Below are 20,289 nucleotides of genomic sequence, written 5' to 3' on the forward strand. Positions count from 1 at the left end.
CTTTTCATTACGGTAAATATTGTTCCTTTACTACCACCATTTGGCGGAGAGGAACAGTGCAAGACAATGATGTAAACCCTTGCAAGTCTATGATGGCCTGAAGTGTGAGCAGAAACACGCACAGAACTTTTCCTGCAGAAGTATTTATTTTCATAAAAATAACCAAGGGATTTCTAATATCTCAATATACAAAACTCCAATTTTAAATAATTTATCCTTATAGCAAAACCACACATTTACTATTTAACTTGTATCCACTCAATTTTTGAGGTTTCTGAAACGGACTTAAAGCATAAACGTTAGTAGCAACATAAGTAATGGTTTAAAACCTTGCTTTTGTATTAAAAAAATGTGGAATTAATAGACTAAACCAAATCACACATGGCGTTTCTGAATTAAGATCTGTTTTTTGTTTCTTTGTCAAAATAAAACAATATAAATCAACAGAAAAGACAGCAGCATATCCAGCACACATCCTGATCCTGAGAGCTAACAGCGTCCATATACTGTACATGTGTTTTAAAGAGAGACTGTGTCTCTTAAACAAAGCAGACATTGTCATATATTTACATAAAAATGTGTGTGCTGTGAAAAAGCACACAGCCATTCAGTAAGACTAAATTTGACATTTTAAAAACAAAGACACAACTAGTAAATACAGAACATATATTAGGTCATTACAAACAGTGTGTAAACATGCATCACGTATGCAACAATTCGACAAATTAATGAGTGCACAAAAGACAGACATACTTTCTTTGCATAATGTGCATTAATATCAACAAAAGGTGCAATGTAAAATTCTCTCAAAATGACCTGAGAAGCTATTCTTCCTCAAACTCCTCCGAGTCCGTTCACATCCCCTCCCACATCCCTTCCTTTATTGCTTTCATCGAACAGCTCTTCGTCGTTCTCTAACAAGTTCTCAAGTTCTTCTAACTCCCTGTTGTTTTCCTCTACGTATCGTCTGTCTTTACACGGCTCTTCATCTTCATTCAGAAGCTCCACCATTCTCCTCATGAGATCTTCATCACTCTCCATCAACTCTTCAAAACTTCCAAGCTGCTTTTCATCAGGCATTTCTTTCAGCTTTTCATCAACATCATTTTGCTCCACCGGCTGTTGTGTTGCCTCATTACTTTGCTCCTCTACCTCCCTGTGGTTGTCTGTCCTTTCATCGTGCCCCTGTGCTACGTCCTCACTCCCTTCAGGATCTTCATGTTCTTCAGCCCTCTGCTTCTCCTCCTGTTCTTTGCTCTCAGCATCTTCCTCTGGCTGTGCACTGTTCATGTCCCTAGTCTGAGTTTCCTCGGCATTGTCTGAAGTGTCTTGTGCTCTGAGGCAGGTCTTACCCTGAGGACTGTTAGGTATCTCATCCTCAGGTAGGGGCTTCCAGTAGTCATATAGTTTTCCCTGCGTGGAAAAAAAACACCTCTCTGTTTTCATATTGCTTTGTTTTAAATTGCATATATTAAAATTGTGAATCCAAAGATCCTGGCACTTCATAACATGACAGTGTTCCACATTTCTTATACTGTAGGATATACAGCGTTACCTCTTGAGGCCTTGTTCGTACAAGAAGCACCTGCCACCTGGTGTAAATCCTTGCCACAAAGTCCTTTACCTACAGAAGAAATGTCAAGCAGGCTGTCAATAAAAATCTAAACCCTTTGATAAGACCAGAATGAATGATTCTCAGAACAAAGAACAGAATAAAGCTGCACTTTACTTTGCTCCTGTACAGCGTCTTCTCGCTCTCCCTTATGTCACACTTGATGTGTTTCTCTAGCTGAGAAGAAAGACTCCGTAATTCGTTCTGGCAGTGAAAGATAAAGTCAGTACAAATGAAGTATGAAAATGGTCATGTTATTAAGCCAAAGTCATGTTATTCCCTTAATGCACTTCAAACCAAAGTTATAGTGAATTTTTCTTCTGCAAGGCTTTTAAACAGCCAATGGCTATCTTGTCATTTTATAAGGACTAAAGGTCTTTACACAATGAGTCCGAAATTTCTGAACGTTAAAAAATGAAAACAACCTCGCTATCACACTCCTACTTGAGCGATATTGCATCAATATATTATAAATATATATAAACAGTGATAGATTATATATGTATGTTTGTATATCAGTACAATGTGTTTAAATTGAAGTGACTTTAAGTTACCAAGACTTATTTATTTATTAACTTAAGGAAAAAAGTGACCACTATCTGAAACAGGGCGGAAAGACATAATTTTGTTTTTAGCTGTAGCAACGGTCCCTTATTAATTTTACACATGATAACAAAGGCACATATAACAAATAAAGGCACACTGGTGTAAAAGGAACCAAGTCCTCTTTTAAATCAGCCCTAACGTCAATACACACAAGCTCTTCTTTCTCTTTACACAGAAAAATTTGTTCAGCTCATAATCGGCCCCTGCGGGTCAGAGTGGTACCAGAACACAGAATGATGGCTGTGTGCATAGACGGAGTGTTTCTATGTGACTGATTCATAGACACTGTCCCTTTAAGACTGGACTATAAAATGTGATAAAGACACTTACTCTCTGGATTGAGGGTAAAAATTCAAAATTGGAAGCTTCATTTGTCAACGTCAAAAGGCTGTAGCAGAGGTAATATGCCTGTGTGAAAGGAGAGAATTTGTCATCTTAATGAACTATAAGTGGTTTTGCAACATTACTTTTGGATATTAAAAAAAGTAATGATTCAATAGTGCTCGGTCCTGCTTCCTGCTTACTTGTTGGTCTAGAGTGGCATGACAATGCTCAGTGCTCTTTGAAGACCTGAGGGCTTTCACCAAGGATGAGGGGCGCATATGAGGTAGAAAAGGTTTCAGCGCAGACAGCTGGAAAAATAGTGTCAGAAAATTCACGCTTCATACAGTTATACTTCCTTCATGCATCAAGCAAATGAAAAGTCTCTGACAGTCACATGCAATAAAGCACTTGCCAATTATATTATGTGATCATTGAAAATCTGTTGACATTCTAGTTCTAATAAAACATTATTCTTACCTTAAATTCTGTGCTTGAGGGTTTGTAAGTGCAGGTGTGATTCAAAAGCTTAGAGATGATTGAGACGCTCAGGTGTTGTTTTAATTGCCTGTTGGTGAAAAAGCAAATATAATTTAATGATTTTCTTTTTCTATTTCAAGAATCTACACTGATCACGTGAACTGGTAGCATCAATATTTATGTCACATTACAGATTTAAACTCACTTTCCACGACTGCCGTCTGGCAGAAGATAAACGAGTCGCCTGAGGTTGTGATGATCCTCTGACAAATCACTCAACGTTTCGCAAGCTTTAGATAACTGCATGTTATAACACAAAAGCTATGTTACTTGAGGGATTATTTTATAAAGTTACTGTTCACTTCAACATAAAACTTATGCCTCTTCATGGAAATCATATTGTTTCTCTTTTTGTGGCGACATATGAGCGAGGGGAGATGATGACATTTTTCATTTGGGGGGGGGGAGCTAGTCATTTCATCCGAATACACTGACAGGAAATATCTGACCTGGATGTCCCAGTGTGTGATGTTTTTGAGCAGATTTTTTAGTAGAAGAGTGAAGTGTCCAATCGGCAGCAATTGGAAATGAGTCTCCAGTCCAATTCGACACACCACCGTTACAAGCAACAGCAGCTCTTCATCGGTGTACGCTCTCGGACACAACGAGGTACACAGAGACAGGTACTGAACGTATAAACAAACAAGACTTACAGTCATTTCACTTGAATTTTTTTATGATATATGTCAAAAAACATGTAGTATATAGCCTGGCACCCTTGGACTTACCCTGAGAACATTCTCAAAATTGTGTGCTGGTAACGTGTCATTAGCTTTGTCAGAGATCCGTGTTCCGTGACTGGTTTCTTCGGGCTGAAAGCACTCTCTGCAATGACATACAAAAGAACTAAAACAACTGGCAAAAGCTATTAATGCATCCTCACTTCATAATTACTTTGTGTCAACTTCCAGAAAGCATAGGTTACAGTAATAGTAAGAAAGGATAAAAGCTTACAAAAGGTCTCCCTCGGTAAAAGGGGGTTGCAGGGCTTCAAGAGGGAAAAGGCTGATGAATGACGCTCCCACATTAAGGAACACTAGCGCGATATCCTGTAAAGTGGGAACCCACACTTTAAACCTCTGGGTTTGGTTTTCAGTGTTTGGATTTTCCACTGCAAAACAAAACACATAGTTGATCATTTTTGCAATTCTATAAGAAAATTTGGGCGATAAGAGGTTCAGTGAGCATACCGATGTGCTCAGCAGCAGACAGAGCGATGCTTCGCAGAGAGTCCAGGATCCGTGAGGAAGTGATGGGGTTTGGGTGAACTGACATCATCTGAAAAAGTAATGCTCTTATATGAGTATGCACATATTTCAAGGAAATAATTGTGTAAAGGCTTCTGTGGTTTTAATACTGAAAAAACTATTATGATTTGTAATCGTAGTTTTTTTTACAAAATGTTTAAGTGAGCTGGAGTGTCAAAGTTAAAAGTTTTCCAACTGCAATGTTTATGTTTTGGCAGGTTCAAGTAAATGTCTCAAGGGTGTTTATATGTTTCTCATGGGATAATACAAGCAAGCCTCAACAAAATGCAGCTAAGCAGATTTTGTAACAGATAGGAGCACAGCAGCTTTAAAGATCAACATATAAAGTATCAAATTCAACTGAAAATCTAAATATAGAGTATATCACATGAATCATATGGCGCCACAAAAAGCACTTAAGGCAAAGAAATTGTGCTTGTGCTGTGATACTTGCTCAACTAATGCAATGATATGCATACATTATTTAATGTGATATGATATTCATAGGTTTATGAGATTACTGCAGATGTTTGTGGGAGCGTGTTTGATTAAATATAAGACAGGAGGACAGCTTTACCTGAAAAAGCCAGAGTGTCACCTCAGGCTGACAAGGAAAAGAAATATAGGCTGTCCTCAACAAGCCTGCGCTGATCAGAAACAGCACTTGTTCAGTACGGGCCCTACAGAGGAAAAAAACCAAACACTCAAATCTCAGCTCAACACTTAAGCTTCTCTTTGAGTATATTCTTTTTCGTCTCACATAAACAACTGAACCTGAGAATCTGACTCAATTAACAAATCAATCAGACCTTTGTGATTTCCAAAACTTGTCAATTTTGACATTTAAACATTTCATATCATAAGTTAGAAATTAAGTACACAAGTTCAGAGTGACATGTGTGCGACAGTCTTACTGAAGGAAAATGTGTTGAGATCGGTTTTGTGGAGTCACGCTTATCTTCCTCAGGTCCAGCGTCAGGTGGTTAAAGAGTCGACCAAACTTAGCAGGTGTAAAGATTTCCTCTCCCGGGTGGATCTCCCTAATGGCACATGAGGCGACCGAGAACTTTTGCAAAAATTCCCTAAACATAAGATAGTCATGGTTAAAGATAGTATATAAACATATTGGTACACCGAAAAAGCACTTTTAAAGGGGTCATTTCGCGCGAACACATGTTTTTCTGTGTCTTTGGTGTGTTGTTAGTTTCCCATGCATGTATTAGACCCCTAAAATTGCATTCTATATAAAAGCGAATGCTCCCCGAGACCTGCCTGAAACATATAGAAAAGTGCAGAAAATGCAACCAACTCTGCAGATGCCATCCTGGTCTGCTAATGCCTCATGTGCCCTGTAAGTTCAGCACTACAGCATGATGCCATGGGTAGAAGCAGAGTTTCCAGTTCCCTCTCAGCTTTTCCATATTCATAACTGCTCCCAATTACCCGAGAGTCAGTTTGCATTTTGCTAACACCCCATTACTATAGCAACTGTAATGCTGGATATATAATGGAAATTACTACACTTCCTCAACAAACTGGTCTTATATCATCCCTTCCAAAAGTTTGGATTTAAAAAAACAAACTGGAATTGCATGCAGTATGAACAAAGCCTAACAGAAGACCACTTATTGTAAAAGAACACATTACCTTTGTTCAAGTGAAATATCTTCCTCTTTAGCATCACTGTTCTCATCCTCATTTAAATTCAGCAGGTCCTCCTGACATGACTCTAGTAATTGTCTCTCCAGCTCTTTTGACCTGTGGATTCCAGAAAAACAAAGTTAGTAAAGTAATTATAAGACATTTAACAGGATCATGTTTAAATGCCATCTGTTGTTTCAATAAATGGTATCACTTTTAAAAGTTTTAATACATAATCACGGGTTTGGGAGACTAAGGGTGTGAATGAACAATTTAATCCGTCCACTTTTAACACCCAGTGTTATTACCAAGCAGAATGCAAAATGAATAACAATTAGGACTAGACATTTACTTTTCTGAAAGAATTTGTAAGTGGTGCTTGCCTATGGTTCTTGTTTGCGCAATGTTGCATGTTAGGAAATAAACCCCTACAGCCTGAAATAAGAACCTTCACTTTGCATCCTGATCCCACTGTTGGGGTTTATTCTGCAATAACACATGGTCTGGCTGTACATTATCCCACTTATTGTACCGCTACTATTAAACATGACATACTGATGTTACATATTGTTGGTAACAAATAAAGGCCTTCACGAGAAAAACCTGTTTCCTTTTGGTTTTAAGACTAGACAAAAAATTTAAATGAGACACACTATTTAGTTAATTCGTTTGTAAAAATGCTGACATAAATTTTACCCCAAAATACAAATGTTGACATTATTTCAAACATGTATGGCTTTCTACTGCAGAACACAAATGATGATATTCTGAAAAATGTTGGTAACAGAAAACCGTTCGTCCCCATTGACTTGCATTGGTTTAGTGTCCATATAATAGAGGTCAATGAGGACTAGCGGTTTTCTGTAACCAACATTTTTCGAAATATCATCATTTGATCATAGAATTTTCATTTTAAGGTGAACTATACATTTAATGCACCAAAGGGAGGAAATGGCTGACTGTTTAGTTTATAAAAGTAACATCACTTCTCAACAAGCTGTATGACTTCAGGTACACAATAAAAACGCAAAATGTGAATTCTCAGCTTTACAAAACATCATACCAACCTTTGATATTGTTCCTTCTCTTGCAGCATCTGTTCCAGTGTATTTCTGTAACTAACTGCGTTGGTCTTTGCTTTCACTGCCACGGGCTAATACAGATGATAAGAAAAAACCTCAGGTGTTTTTGCTTACAAGTACACAACAAATGATAATTAATGCCATTTGAGCTCATATAATGTGTTTCTTCTGTTCATGGACATTTGCACTTACTGCTGCTTTTGCTTTTGCTTTTGGCACTGGTGTGCTGGGCTCTGAGAAAGCGTCTTTCTCGGGGGTAACAGGCTCGCAGGTTCTCCAATCCATGATCTCCCTGAGGGACGGGAGCTGCTCATCCTCATCGCTGCTGCTCAGGTTGATAATGCAGCTTTCTCTTAGATCATCTTCTGAATCGTCACCCAGCTCAATATCTAAGGGATCTTTCCACTTGGGGGAGCGTTTCTTTTCACTTGATCCTTCTACTTTCACACTAGCAGCTGGGACAAGCATGTTAGCCTTGGGGCTGCGTGACTGCTCCACTTTCAGCTCCGTTCTATCATCCGATTCCATCTTACATGAACCAGCATGTCCTGCAAAGCTGGGTGTTCTCAGATCGGGCCGACCGGGGGACAAGCTGATTTTAACGCTCTCCTTAAGGCTGGGCAAGGAGCTTTTGTGAGTTGGGGTAGCATTGTCTTCTCGCTCCGTGTTTGAGATTTTGCTGTTTGAGATTTTGCTGTGTGTTTTGGGTGCTGGCAGGCAGGGGTCCGGTGTAAAGAGGCCCTCAATGCTGTCAAACGTGGTGCTTGACTTGGGGGAGATTTTGCGCAGATGGGGTTGGCTGGGTGGAGTTTGGGGATTTTTGTTGGCGTGTGCCACCATAGCCTCTTTAGGCTGTTTGGTGGGCTGGAACACATGTATTTTGTCGCTCTCAGTGTTTGAATTACTGCCAGTCTCTTGTTTAAAAAGCTTACTGGAGATGGATGGCAAAGGTCTTGGTTTGTGGGGGTCTGATGTTTGTGAAAGTGGTTTAGGGGTCAGCTTATCTTTTATGGTTATCATAGACTCGTTGACAGAGTTCAAAAAGGCTCGTTTGACAAACTTTGGAGGCGAGTTCATAACTGGGGTTAAGCTGGGAGTGAGCCGGGCATCTACGCATGGACGTTTGAGGTCCTTTTCACTGCCTGTACTAGACTCTCTTTTTCTTTTTCCAGAAAGGGACTCTCTGCCCTCTGTTGGCAGAAAGAGGTAATTCACACAAACAGCGAGAGTTTAGTTTCCGAAAATGTTTGGACAGATCAGTATCAGTAAACCCCTTTCAAACCAGCAGCACTTTTGTCACTGCATGAACACAATCGCACAAATGTAACTGCAAAAAATGTATTGCTAGATCTAGCTTCCTTCATTAGCTATGAACTTCGCTATTACTAAAATATAATTTAACGTCATTCATAAGCCACTTTGCAATTAACATTGCAGAGGGTTATATAAAGACTGCACCAGACATTAACAAGATTCGTGAGAATCAATGTATCTACAATGAGTAAATGAGCAACAACTGATTGTTCTCACAACACACCATAATACCATAGCATTAGCAGGAAAAAAATGAAAAAGAAGATATTTTGAACAACGTAGGAAAGCTAACAGTTCTGGGGCACTTTTGACTACCATTGTCATTTTTCCTACTATGGTAGTCAACGATGTCCAGAACTGTTAGGTTACAAGCATTCTGTCAAATAGCTTTCTCTGTTTATCAGAAAAAATAATAAAACCTTTACCTCCACACAACTGCATATATTTCATATATGTTCTGACGGCAAATAATAATATAATTTATAATTTGATGAAAGTCTTGATCTGTTCCTCACTTTCCACACGCATTTTCTACTCTTGAACTGTGTCACTGGCTCAGTATTGAATGTTTACATTTAAATAATGACAAACAACCAGAACAACATTGATAACCACAACACGAGAGCAGGTGAGTGAATTGTGTTGTTTGAAGAGATTTTGTATTTACACAATATTTGCTTTTCTCCAAACAAGTTTGATGCCTTCAGAACATTTGAAATGTATAGCATGACTCACACAGTTATTTTATAACACTTTTAAAAAAAAATCTACATTTTGGTTTCAAAACTCAAAGAAAGCTAAACAACATAAGGGTGAGTAAATGACAAATTAATCGTTTTTGGGTAAACTAATCTTTTAACTTCTCCAATTAACTAGGGCTCTACAACAGTAGCTGACATGAAACTCCACTGTCTTGGCTTCCACTGGCAGTCTCTTTAAAACGCTGCTCTGTGTTTGAATAAACTTTCATCTTTGTCAAGTGACTGGACACACCGCCTGAATTAGCCAATGGTCAACCTCACTCAAGTCACCAGCTTGAAAACAAATAAGTTCACATGCAGTGAGAACAGGGCTTCATGCAACAACAAAAAAATGGTAAAAATGTTTACCTGGAGAAGGCTTCCCATGAGGTGGGCTTGATTCCTGTAATAAAAACACAGGATTAAACATGCTTACCATGAACCGTCACTTTTTAAAATGCATACAAATGATCATTACATCTATTCCATTTATTGTAATTATATTGGCATAAAATCGTATATCATTTTTAGGATCTTTTATGAGCTCTGTACCTTCCGATTGGACATGTTGCTATAAATGGAGGTTTTGTGGTCACTACGCTCCATTCTATCTTTTCTCTGATCAGGATGGCGGTGGATTCGCTGTGCTGTGCTAACTGAGCTTCTGGGTCTCTCCTGGACTAAGCATGAACTATAAGGCCTTGAGTGAGATGGCTGAGGAAGAGTATGTCTTCTAGACTTAACATCAATGGGAGGTAATTTACATTTGTTGAGCTAAACACACAATAACAGAAGAATAATAGTGATGGAAGTTATATGCCAAGAGACAGACACACTCACAGGGGTATTAATCATGACTATAATAAATAAAACAAATCTACAGAAATGAATGACTTTTTGTATTATGTTAGGTTTGGAGCGAATATATCATTTTGACAACCACTGAGAGATTCGTTTGGCAAATTAAATATTTAGAATCCTCTTTCCAGCTTTCATATGTTTGTATTTGATAATCTGAACAATAGCAACAGAAATTAGAAAAATGGGGGCAAAAAAATCAGAAAAGACATTAAAGTGCATTAAGAAGAATAAATAGTTACCCTCAGGTTTTCATTCAGCTCTTTACTGAGAGCCAGAGATATATCTCGGTCTCTTTTATAAGAACTGGTCCTCTGGAGGTCCTTTTTAGGCATAGGACTGAGAGACCCATCTTTACATGGGTAGATGTTTCCACTATTTGCTTGTAGCTTTCTCATAACAACACTGCAATTTGACAATTTGTCCAGTTCTGTCTTATGGCTCTTGTTGAAGACTTTAGACTCCCTTCGACCCAGCTCAGAGTTTTTGACTGGCAGTACGGGTTTAAGCTGTGTGCTTGAGACTTTGGGGGACTTCTCAGGGGGTTCAAGGCAAGGTCTAACCGACGCAGGACGGGATGTGCCATCTGAACTTTGGCGCCGTTGAATACCGAGTGGAATGAGTTCTTTCACTAAAAAAACAAAGACAGTCACAGAAACAGTCTGGCTAGATGCAAAATGCAACACTGACTGCTTCATATCACATGGTAGCTGAATCACATTACACACCTGGTTGACATGCTAGCACAGGTTTAATAATATTATCAGCAATATCGGGTAAGGAGTAGGAACAGAAATAAGACTGACATGATTAAAATGGATATATCTGGATGAAAAAGAGAGAAATTTGGCAAGGGTTAAGCAAGAAATTGCATTCGCCAATATTCTGAAGTACAGCCAATGCCAATTCACCATAAGCCCATAAGCAGATCAACAGTAGCCCCACACTAAGCATCCCTATAGGGTTAATAAATGCAACACATGGGATCTCTATCTCACCCATAGAGGTGATGTGTTGCTTCAGACTACTCGACATTTTATACTGTTGAAAGATAGCCAGGTGTCTCTAAAAGTCATCCTTGTCATCTGTACGGAGTGAAATGAACGTATCATTTGTTAAAACAACTAAACGTATATATAATATATGCACGCAAAACTCTCATTTGTTTAGCTAACCAAATCCAGTTCAGTCTGTGCCACTGACACCCATTACTATACGATGAGGTAGGCTACACAAATACAGCATTTACAAGACACACTTTACCATCGATCAACACACGATATGACAGATTATATATTCAACAGACCTGTGATCCATGTTTCAAGGGTTGTAATAGCAGGTGGGTGTGGGCCTGAAAAACAAAGCAATGGGGATATTTCAGACATGGAAAATTGAACAAAGATTGACATCACAATGAAATAAAAGGTTTTGCTGTCTTTTGAAGACTTTTTACAGAGAAGTCGGTTTCAATTATCCAAGTCTTTAGGCGGGAATACTTTCGCTTTCCGCTATTCCCGTAACGTTAGCATGCTAGCTTTGAGAAACAAAACCAGCAACTTTTAAGTTTCAGTTTAAGTCATCACTGACAGCTAATGTCATGTTTTTTTTCGACAAATGCCACAAATTAACATCCTTCCCGGATATCCAAATACCGCTAACTACTGTCAAACATGCTAACGTTACCATGAAGTTTTACAGATATACGTTCAAACACAAACAAACAGCTGTGCATTATCAACTCTTATAAAGACACCGTTACGTTCATCAATTTTTACAAGGTTAACAGAAAACGTGTAACATTACAACGTCCAAGATCCAAACAAACCACGACTTACTTTCTGTCAAGCCCATTTTGGCCACGTTTATTTAATCGTATGCGGAATTTCAAAACTAAAGTTAAACAATAGTGCATGCGCAAATGTTAAAGGGGAAGAAATGGCATTGAATGTGTACCAAACATCGCCGAGGATCATTTGATAAACTCCATGATGAACGCGCTGTTGTGTTTCTCAGGAGCCGCCATCTGTATGTGGGAGGAGCCAGTGATGTACTTCACGGAAACAACCGCTAGGGGGGAGCCAAGTGTGCGCGCCAAAATTAAAAGAAGTTAGAAATAATGATGAATGGGCGGTGCTGTTATTTCAGCTGCAATTATGTGAAGAAGAATACACACGTTCTTATAAAGTTGCAGGAATCATTATGCGAAATAGATACGAGACCGTACAAAACTTAATTAAAAAATACTAATAAAATAATTTGATGCATTAAAAGATACTGTAATTCGCAAATAAAAAACAAAGCTTGGCATAAAAGCCTTTTAATTATTCCCTATTACGAAACTTGTTTGTCAGGAAATTTATTTTTATCAGAAATCTGTTCCCAAAAAAACCTTAAACATGTCAGTGACACTTTGTTTTTATTTTGCGACACCAATGTCTTGAGAACTACAAACTAGCATTTGTTAGGTTCGTGTGTCGCTATTCGTGGATTAAATCAAATCAAATCACTTTTATTGTCACTCGACCATGCACATGTGCAATAGCAGGTGAAAAGCTTGTTTAAGATTATTTAACCTAAAATGCATGTAGTTTCCTTCTGATATTTCATGAAAACACAAAGTCCACATGCCGTCTATTCTACACTTTACGGTACTATTGCAGCAGTCTGGTAGGCTATTAAGTTACGGGGGCGTTCTGCAAATATATGCGTTTAAAGTTCTTCTTGGACACCAATGGAGGTTACTGGAGCAGGAAAATGCTTATGCAAAGCTTATCGTTCTGCGCTGCAATAATACTTTGCATTGCGCATGACTCTCTTTCATCTGAAATCCAAACTATCCGTTATGTTACTAAAGCTGACAATGATAACTTAAAATTAATAGTAAATCTGACTCAAAATGTTAGTTTGGACAAAGCAAAACCCACCAGCTCCCCTGAAGAGAACACTGAGGTGCAAAGGAAAAGTGAAGAGAAGGCGCACAGTAAAGACGGACAACAGGACCACAAAGACACTCCTGGAAAATCAGGCGAGTTATCTATAATAAATAATAATTGTTATTTTTCTTTTACCATATTTGAGTTATTACCAAAGTAAGTTTCTCTAAACCATGACGACGAATGCTTATCAATTGGGAGGAATTGAAGAGTTTGTTTCCAAAAAAGATTGTGTTTTATTATGTCATGTTTATTTTTGTGTTTTTTTAGTTATTGTTGTTCAAATCAAATCAAACCGACTGCAGTTTGATTGATGTTAATTGCAATGCAAAATAAAAAAACGTGATTTTTGAAAAAACTCTCATTTTGGAAATAAACTACCATTATTTATTTGTTCTGGAAACGGTATTTCAGATCTGTTTGGTAAAACGGTGTATACTTAATATGTTCATTCCGTGTTGAGAAAACATGCTAAACAACCCAAAATGATGCTGATTCAGCCCCAACGATAAATCAACATGATGTTGACTCGGCATTTATTCGCGCGCGCGCACATCCACTCTTCTCAAACATTCTCCTCTCTGGCTTAATAAGTAGCTGTTTATATGAACCTCTTTATTGAATGACTCTTTCCATGTCTTGACACAGATTGTCCACCACTGGGGTTGGAGTCTTTAAAAGTGTCTGATGAACAGCTGGAAGCTTCCTCGTTTTTGAGTGTTGGGTTGGGTGCTCATAGAGGACGCCTTAACATACAGGTCAGCCAGCTTTCTTGGATAACTGTATTTAAATTATTTAATGATAATAAATTAGTCTGAAATTTATATCTGAAAGGGGGTCCTGCAAAAGTTGCCCCAGAGTAACCATTTCTTTTGTGAGGCAGAAATGTTTTTCAGAAGTTAAAAGTTTATTATGGAACACTTTAGTTAAAAAGGGTTCTTCTATAGGGCATCATAAAGCACTTTTTTGATTGTTAGTCACAATTGTTGATATTTTTATAGTAATGCTTGTGTCCAGAGGTTACTAAAGAGATTCATCTATTGCTGTGTGCTGTGTAGTCTGGTTTAGAGGATGACGATGAGTATGATGGAGCGTGGTGTGCAGAGTTGGAGGATCAGGAACAGTGGTTGCAGTTGGATGCTCTCAGACAAACTCTCTTTACTGGGGTCATCCTACAAGGCCGAAACTCCATCTGGGGGTCAGTGTGTGTTTTACACTCTGAAGAATACAGTTTATCAAAACTATGAAACTTTGAAACACTACCATATTGATAAAGTATACAGTCATTTCTTGGAAAAAATAGCTTCAAATGGCAAAATTTCTACAGACTTCTAATTTTTCATGGTAATATTTTTTCACTAAATTGTGAGTTGTGTTTGTTTTTGTTCGTGTGTGTAGCTTGCACTGGGTCCACACTTATAAAGTGCAGTTCAGTAATGACTCACTGGTCTGGAAGCCCTGCATGAATGGATCAGAGGAGGCGGTAAGTTTTTGGTTTTTATAAAAGTGCATCTAACCTACATTTGTCAACTCTGCATCATGGAGATTTTCTTTGAAAGAGTCCATTGTAAAAAATTACTTACACAGCAGAGTAAGGCATTAAGAGTCAAAGCGAGAGCAATACTAGTCGATTTCTGGATCAAGTTCCTTTCCCAGTCCTGTCCAATAAAGGGAAAACATCATCAAAAAATAGACCTTAGGAATAAGCAAGACATAAATCTTTGAATGCTGTCAGAGAAAAGCCTGTCTAGTTATGTTTCCTAGTTGTGTCTTTTATTTTTTTATAGCAAGTATTTACTGTATCTCTCCTGATATCTGACTCTCTCTGCAGATGTTTGTCGGGAATAAAGATCAAGAGACACCGGTTCTGGCTCTTTTCCCTGAGCCCTCAGTGGCTCAATACATTCGCATTAACCCACAGACGTGGTTCAGCAACGGCACCATTTGCCTCCGGGCGGAAGTGCTGGGCTGCCCAGTGCCAGGTTCAACACTACACTACTGAATTGTAAAATATTTAGTTCATGACCACAGTTTTGGTCATGACATAAGGAAACTGGTTTATATATATATGCTTGAATGTAATGAAGTTTGTATACTGTAGTTTGGAACACATGAGTACTTATACACTACTATGCACAGTCTTGCAAATCTTGTCTGTGTTCGTAGATCCTGAGGACCCACATATTTCCGGGTCTGAGAGCGGATCCTCGGACAACCTGGACTTCAGACATCACAATTACAATGAGATGAGGAAAGTAAGAACGATTTACATCACAAACGTTGTCTTCACAACAATCCTACATCTATAATTTCCCATAAGTGAACTGACACAAATCACTTTCTCTCCAGCTAATGAAGTCTGTGACAGATGAGTGTCCAGATATCACACGCATCTACACCATTGGCAGGAGTTACACTGGACTGAAGCTTTATGTTATGGAAATATCTGATAACCCAGGGAAACATGAGCTCGGTAAGTGTTCACTTCATCAAGACACTTCTGTCATTGTATGAGGTTATTTAAGGTCCCTGTAGTTGATGTATGTGTTTCAGAGACTTAATCTACTAGACCACACACCTAAATCGTGTTCAAATACTTTTTTCAACATCTCTAATATCTCTCTATTAAAACCCAGTAGAATGTGTTTTTTCTTTTAAGCATTTGATTTATCTGTTTCGTCATAACTTTGTGTAACATGTTGTTGACACACATCTGCTTTTGATAATTTGTTGGGCCAGAATAAACATTCCAGTTTTGATCAGATGCTGTTTTGGACTTTCCAAAGCTACACTGTCAGTGTCCACACTAAAAAACACCACAGTGTAGTGTTTCACTAATGTAAATTGTAGTATAGTATAGTATGTTATAGTATGCTATAGTATACTAGTATAGACATTATAGTATTCTGTTAGTAAATTAATAAACTGTAATAAAGACATTACATCGTAGTATCTAAGGTTAAAACAATACAGTATTTATTTAAATAATAGTAAAGTTTGTCTGCTTTCCAATCTTTAGGTGAGCCAGAGTTCCGCTATGTCGCCGGGATGCATGGAAATGAAGTCTTAGGCCGTGAGCTCCTGCTAAACCTCATGCAGTTTATGTGCCGTGAGTATAAGAAAGGCAATCAGCGTGTCGTACAGCTTGTGAAGGACACACGCATCCATCTGTTTCCATCAATGAATCCAGATGGTTATGAAATGGCCTATGAGAAGGTGTGAAGCAAAATGATCGAACATAAGGCTATATAAAAGGTTTGATGTGTTAAATGACAAAAGTAATTCAAATTCGGTATATGTTTGTTCACAGGGTTCTGAACTTTCTGGTTGGGCCCTCGGACGCTACAGCTTTGACGGCATCGACATGAACCATAACTTTCCTGACCTCAACAACATCATGTGGGATGCTCAGGAGCTGGCAACAGACAAGAGGAGAGTGAGCAACCATTACATCCCAATGCCCGAGTACTACACCTCAACAGAAGCTTTAGTACGTATTCTTGCAAACTATGCTCTATTGTAGCTTTTTAGTTATTTTATCATGTTTACTTATTAAACACAGTTGTTTAAAGTTATTGATTGTTGTATTTATATTTAAGCATCTGGTAGATGCTTTATCCAGTAAGTGCATGGACACTGAGTTTGTGACATTGGAGATGTTAGCCCTGTGCTTCACCAGTTGAGCTATTTGAGTACAACTATTTCATTTTTAGATAAGACCTCCATGGAAGCTGGCCAAAAGCGTTAGAGATATTCTAAGAGTTTACCCACAGACTTTTTGTTTCAGTTTGACACAGTAAAACAAAGACTAAAAAGTCACATTTATTGGACTTTTAGACTCTTATATGAGGAGGACACACTGCACATCTGCCTGGAATGTGAGAACTTCCTTTCAGCTGAGGCTCCCTGTCCCAGGGCCTCCAGAAGAAAATAAAACACACTGGGTTGAAGGAACATTACACACATTACTTACACACAATCTCGCAGGCAAAGGCATACATTTGCACTTCATCCATAAAAATGAACCATCTCCTCTGCAAGCTTAAATATTGAGACATGTTTGAAAGAACTAAGAGATCTACTATGAGTTTTAGGATCATTATAGGCGGAGTTTCAAGTGTGTTTGGGGGAGGGCCAGGAGACTTGAATCAGTGTTAGGAATTTATTTTGCGAAAATGGCAAAAAGCGGCTCTATTTTCATTCAACTCACTCCAAAACCACAATGAATCCGCTGGTGGACCAAAGCATGTTTCAGCATGCCTTATATCCAAGATCTTTACACTAGACTGCCAGCATTAGTCAAATCATTACAACTAAAGGCTCAATAAAATAAGTGTGATAGTCTTAAAGGGATAGTTTACCCAAAAATGAAAATTCTGTCATCATTTACCCACCTTTACATTGTTCCAAACCTGTATAAATATCTTTGTTCTGCTGAAAACAAAGGAAGATATTTGAAAAAATGTCAGTAACAAAGTAGATCTCATCCCCTCATCTTTCTTATTTTTCCTAATATGACAGTCAATGGGTGATGATATCTGTTTGGTTTACTGAAACTCTTCCAAATATTTTCTCAGTGTTCATCAGAACAAAGAAGTGTATACAGATTTGGAACAACTCAATGGTTAGTAAATTATGAAAGAATTTTCATTTTTGGATGAACTGTTCCTTTAAACTCCAATTTAAGTCTAAACCATATCCTTCTAAGATCTCAGTTGTATTCATATATACTGCTTGTCTGCTTAAATAAGATTAAATATAAATGCACATGTGCTCTTGTCTAGATTGCTCCAGAGACACGTGCCGTAATCAGTTGGATGCAAGACATTCCATTTGTTCTGAGTGCTAATCTGCACGGAGGTGAGCTGGTGGTCACTTACCCGTTCGACTGCACGCGCGATTGGATCCCTCGCCAGGACACGCCCACCGCAGACAATGATTTCTTTCGCTGGTTGGCTGCTGTTTATGCTTCCACCAATCTAGCGATGGCAAACCCGGATCGGAGAATCTGTCACTATGAAGACTTTCAGCAGCACAACAACATCATCAACGGAGCTGATTGGCACACGGTTCCAGGAAGTGAGTCAACTGCAAACTCATACACCTCACAGGACGAATGGATGAGCTCGACGTTTGCCTATAATTTTGCATATACAAGTTAAAGCAATAGTTGACGTCTTCATTTACATTTACAATGTTTTTCCTCAATAAATATATTTAGATATTTGTTTATCCACATTCCTCATAAAAAAAAATGCTTTATAGACTGTTTTTAAAGTATTACTGATAGGGCTGTTAACCATTAACCACAATTAATCGCATCCAGAATACATCATGTGTACTGTGCATAATTATTTTTATTTGTACATCGCATACATAATGTTTTAAGAAATATTTGTATATATACAGTATATGTATTTATTTATATTTACAAAAATGTAAATGATATAAAAACATTTATTGATTTTAATATTTTACTTAAATGTACAGGAGGTGTATGTGATTTTAAATACAAAACAAACATGTACAGTACACAGACATATATCATGTTAACAAAAATTTTTACTCTGGATGTGATAAACAGTTAAACAGCCTTTTTCCTTAATCCTTCATTTTGTTCTTCATCTGACTTTCTAGGTATGAATGACTTCAGTTACCTCCACACCAACTGCTTTGAGATAACTGTGGAACTGTCGTGTGATAAGTTTCCTCACGCCAGTGAGCTCCCTGTCGAGTGGGAGAACAACAAGGAGTCTCTCCTTCTTTACATGGAGCAGGTGTGTTTACTTTCCCTGCATCGTATGTGAAACACATAAGCTACTGCTGAACCACATCCTCTTTTCTCTCTCCGCTCTCTTTACAGGTGCACAGAGGCATAAAGGGTTTCATCAGGGACAAGGACACTAAAGCTGGAATTGCAAATGCTGTCGTTAAAGTTGAAGGCCTGGACCATGCCATAAGATCTGGTATGAGTTATATTTTAATAAAATGAACAAATTGACAGCCCTAATGAAAACTTTTAGATATTTTGATTATTTTATCAGCTTTGTAATACAATACGTTATATTTTCCTTTCGCTCATGTGCGTGTAGCTGTAGGTGGTGATTACTGGCGTTTGCTGAATCCAGGTGAATATAAGGTAACTGTGTGGGCAGAAGGTTACTTCCCCCGTATCCGTCAATGCTCTGTTGGGTCAGAGCCACGACCAACCATCTGTGACTTCACCCTTACTAAGACATCACAAGATCTTCTCAAACAGATTCTAGCTAAAGGCAAGAAAATCCCAAGGGACAATCAAGTACGGATGCGTGCCATGCGAATGCGCAAACTCCGCACAAGCACCAAGATTCTTAACCGCCGGCGAGTGCAACAGCAGCGTCTTAACAAAGTCAAACGGAAATGAACTTGTAGATATTGAGCAGGTCTGTCACAGGTTGAGAGACACTGAGATTCTGAACTCTTACATAACTCACCACTACACCCTCCACTTTTATGTATACGGGAAATAAAATATATGACCGGTCAAAAGTTTTAGAAAACTTACTAAAGTTTTTCTCCCACATTTTAGAAAAATAGTAGCTTATCACATAAGTGAAATAACATGAAGGGAACTATGAGAATTAGGTTGTGAATTTTAACTTGGTATATTAAAGCATCTTCAGTGTAGTCATATTTTGCCTAGAATTTGCAGAAAATGCTTCATGGCATGTTATCAAGCAGCTCCTAAACGTCTCAACCTGAAATGTTTTTTAAACAATATTGAAGGAATTCTATGCTTTTATTGGCTGCTCTTCATTATTCAAAGTCGTCCATTTCAAAGACATTTTTATAAAAAAATGTTTTAATTAGTAATGAAAAAGATGTTTGCACAATTATATTCTTGTCCAAGAAACTGATTCCAGACATGTAAGCACACCCCCCTCAGATCAAAATCTTTTTAATATAATGAGAAACATTTCACTTAAGTGTTGTAAAACTTTTGACCGTTAGTATAGGTCGACATCAACAGCACCATTATGGATTTAAGCTAGTTTTTCACTTTTTAATGTGATCTAACTTGAGCACATTGAATGTTCCTTTTACCACTACATATTTCTAAAAATGTCTCATTTTGAAACAAAAACTGAGGTTGAAGCTGGTATTCTATCCTCAGATTATGTTATCGATATAAAAGAGCAAATAAAATATAACAAAACACCTTTCAGATCTACATATTCTGTTTTTATAACAAATATCTAATTTAGACCTAATAGGGTTTTAGATACAACCCGTTTTTTTACTTTTTGAAGCAAACACCCCTCTGTTTGGACAGCTTTTAAACAGCTGATCTGCTGGAGTGTAAGACATCTCAATGCCAACAATTCAGTGTACTTTAGCAGCATAAAGTGTCCCAAA

At 38.0% G+C, this 20,289-nt stretch overlaps 2 protein-coding genes across 9 annotated transcripts; one reads left to right on the forward strand and one right to left on the reverse strand.

The window, feature by feature from the left end:
- Window positions 1-134: 134 nt before the first annotated feature.
- Window positions 135-12,036, reverse strand: slf2 (SMC5-SMC6 complex localization factor 2). 8 transcript variants are annotated; one of them, XM_056761252.1, is made up of 22 exons: window positions 11,797-12,035; window positions 11,268-11,312; window positions 10,960-11,046; window positions 10,204-10,592; window positions 9,656-9,877; window positions 9,473-9,506; window positions 7,242-8,239; window positions 7,035-7,120; window positions 5,974-6,084; window positions 5,241-5,408; window positions 4,904-5,006; window positions 4,270-4,357; window positions 4,034-4,190; window positions 3,808-3,904; window positions 3,529-3,705; window positions 3,225-3,319; window positions 3,020-3,107; window positions 2,743-2,850; window positions 2,549-2,626; window positions 1,730-1,816; window positions 1,556-1,624; window positions 135-1,413 (listed from the first exon to the last, which is right to left on the reverse strand). In XM_056761252.1, exons 3-22 carry the CDS (start codon window positions 10,994-10,996, stop codon window positions 835-837), a joined length of 3,771 nt encoding a protein of 1,256 aa, XP_056617230.1. In that variant the 5' UTR covers window positions 10,997-11,046; window positions 11,268-11,312; window positions 11,797-12,035; the 3' UTR covers window positions 135-834. The 8 variants fall into 8 exon arrangements, with proteins under 8 accessions (XP_056617230.1, XP_056617229.1, XP_056617233.1 ...); XM_056761251.1 differs by having other exon boundaries at window positions 11,915-12,001; XM_056761255.1 differs by lacking the exon at window positions 11,797-12,035 and adding an exon at window positions 10,690-10,786 and having other exon boundaries at window positions 9,656-9,841; window positions 11,268-11,288.
- Window positions 12,037-12,574: 538 nt separating this feature from the next.
- Window positions 12,575-20,093, forward strand: cpxm1a (carboxypeptidase X (M14 family), member 1a). The gene is made up of 13 exons (XM_056760739.1): window positions 12,575-12,986; window positions 13,543-13,652; window positions 13,953-14,092; window positions 14,293-14,377; window positions 14,726-14,876; window positions 15,061-15,149; window positions 15,244-15,367; window positions 15,914-16,110; window positions 16,205-16,384; window positions 17,679-17,973; window positions 18,532-18,671; window positions 18,758-18,860; window positions 18,987-20,093. Exons 1-13 carry the CDS (start codon window positions 12,665-12,667, stop codon window positions 19,295-19,297), a joined length of 2,247 nt encoding a protein of 748 aa, XP_056616717.1. The 5' UTR covers window positions 12,575-12,664; the 3' UTR covers window positions 19,298-20,093.
- Window positions 20,094-20,289: the final 196 nt, after the last annotated feature.

The sequence above is a fragment of the Triplophysa dalaica genome, chromosome 11 (genome assembly GCF_015846415.1).
Source record: "Triplophysa dalaica isolate WHDGS20190420 chromosome 11, ASM1584641v1, whole genome shotgun sequence".
Classification (NCBI taxonomy): domain Eukaryota; kingdom Metazoa; phylum Chordata; class Actinopteri; order Cypriniformes; family Nemacheilidae; genus Triplophysa; species Triplophysa dalaica.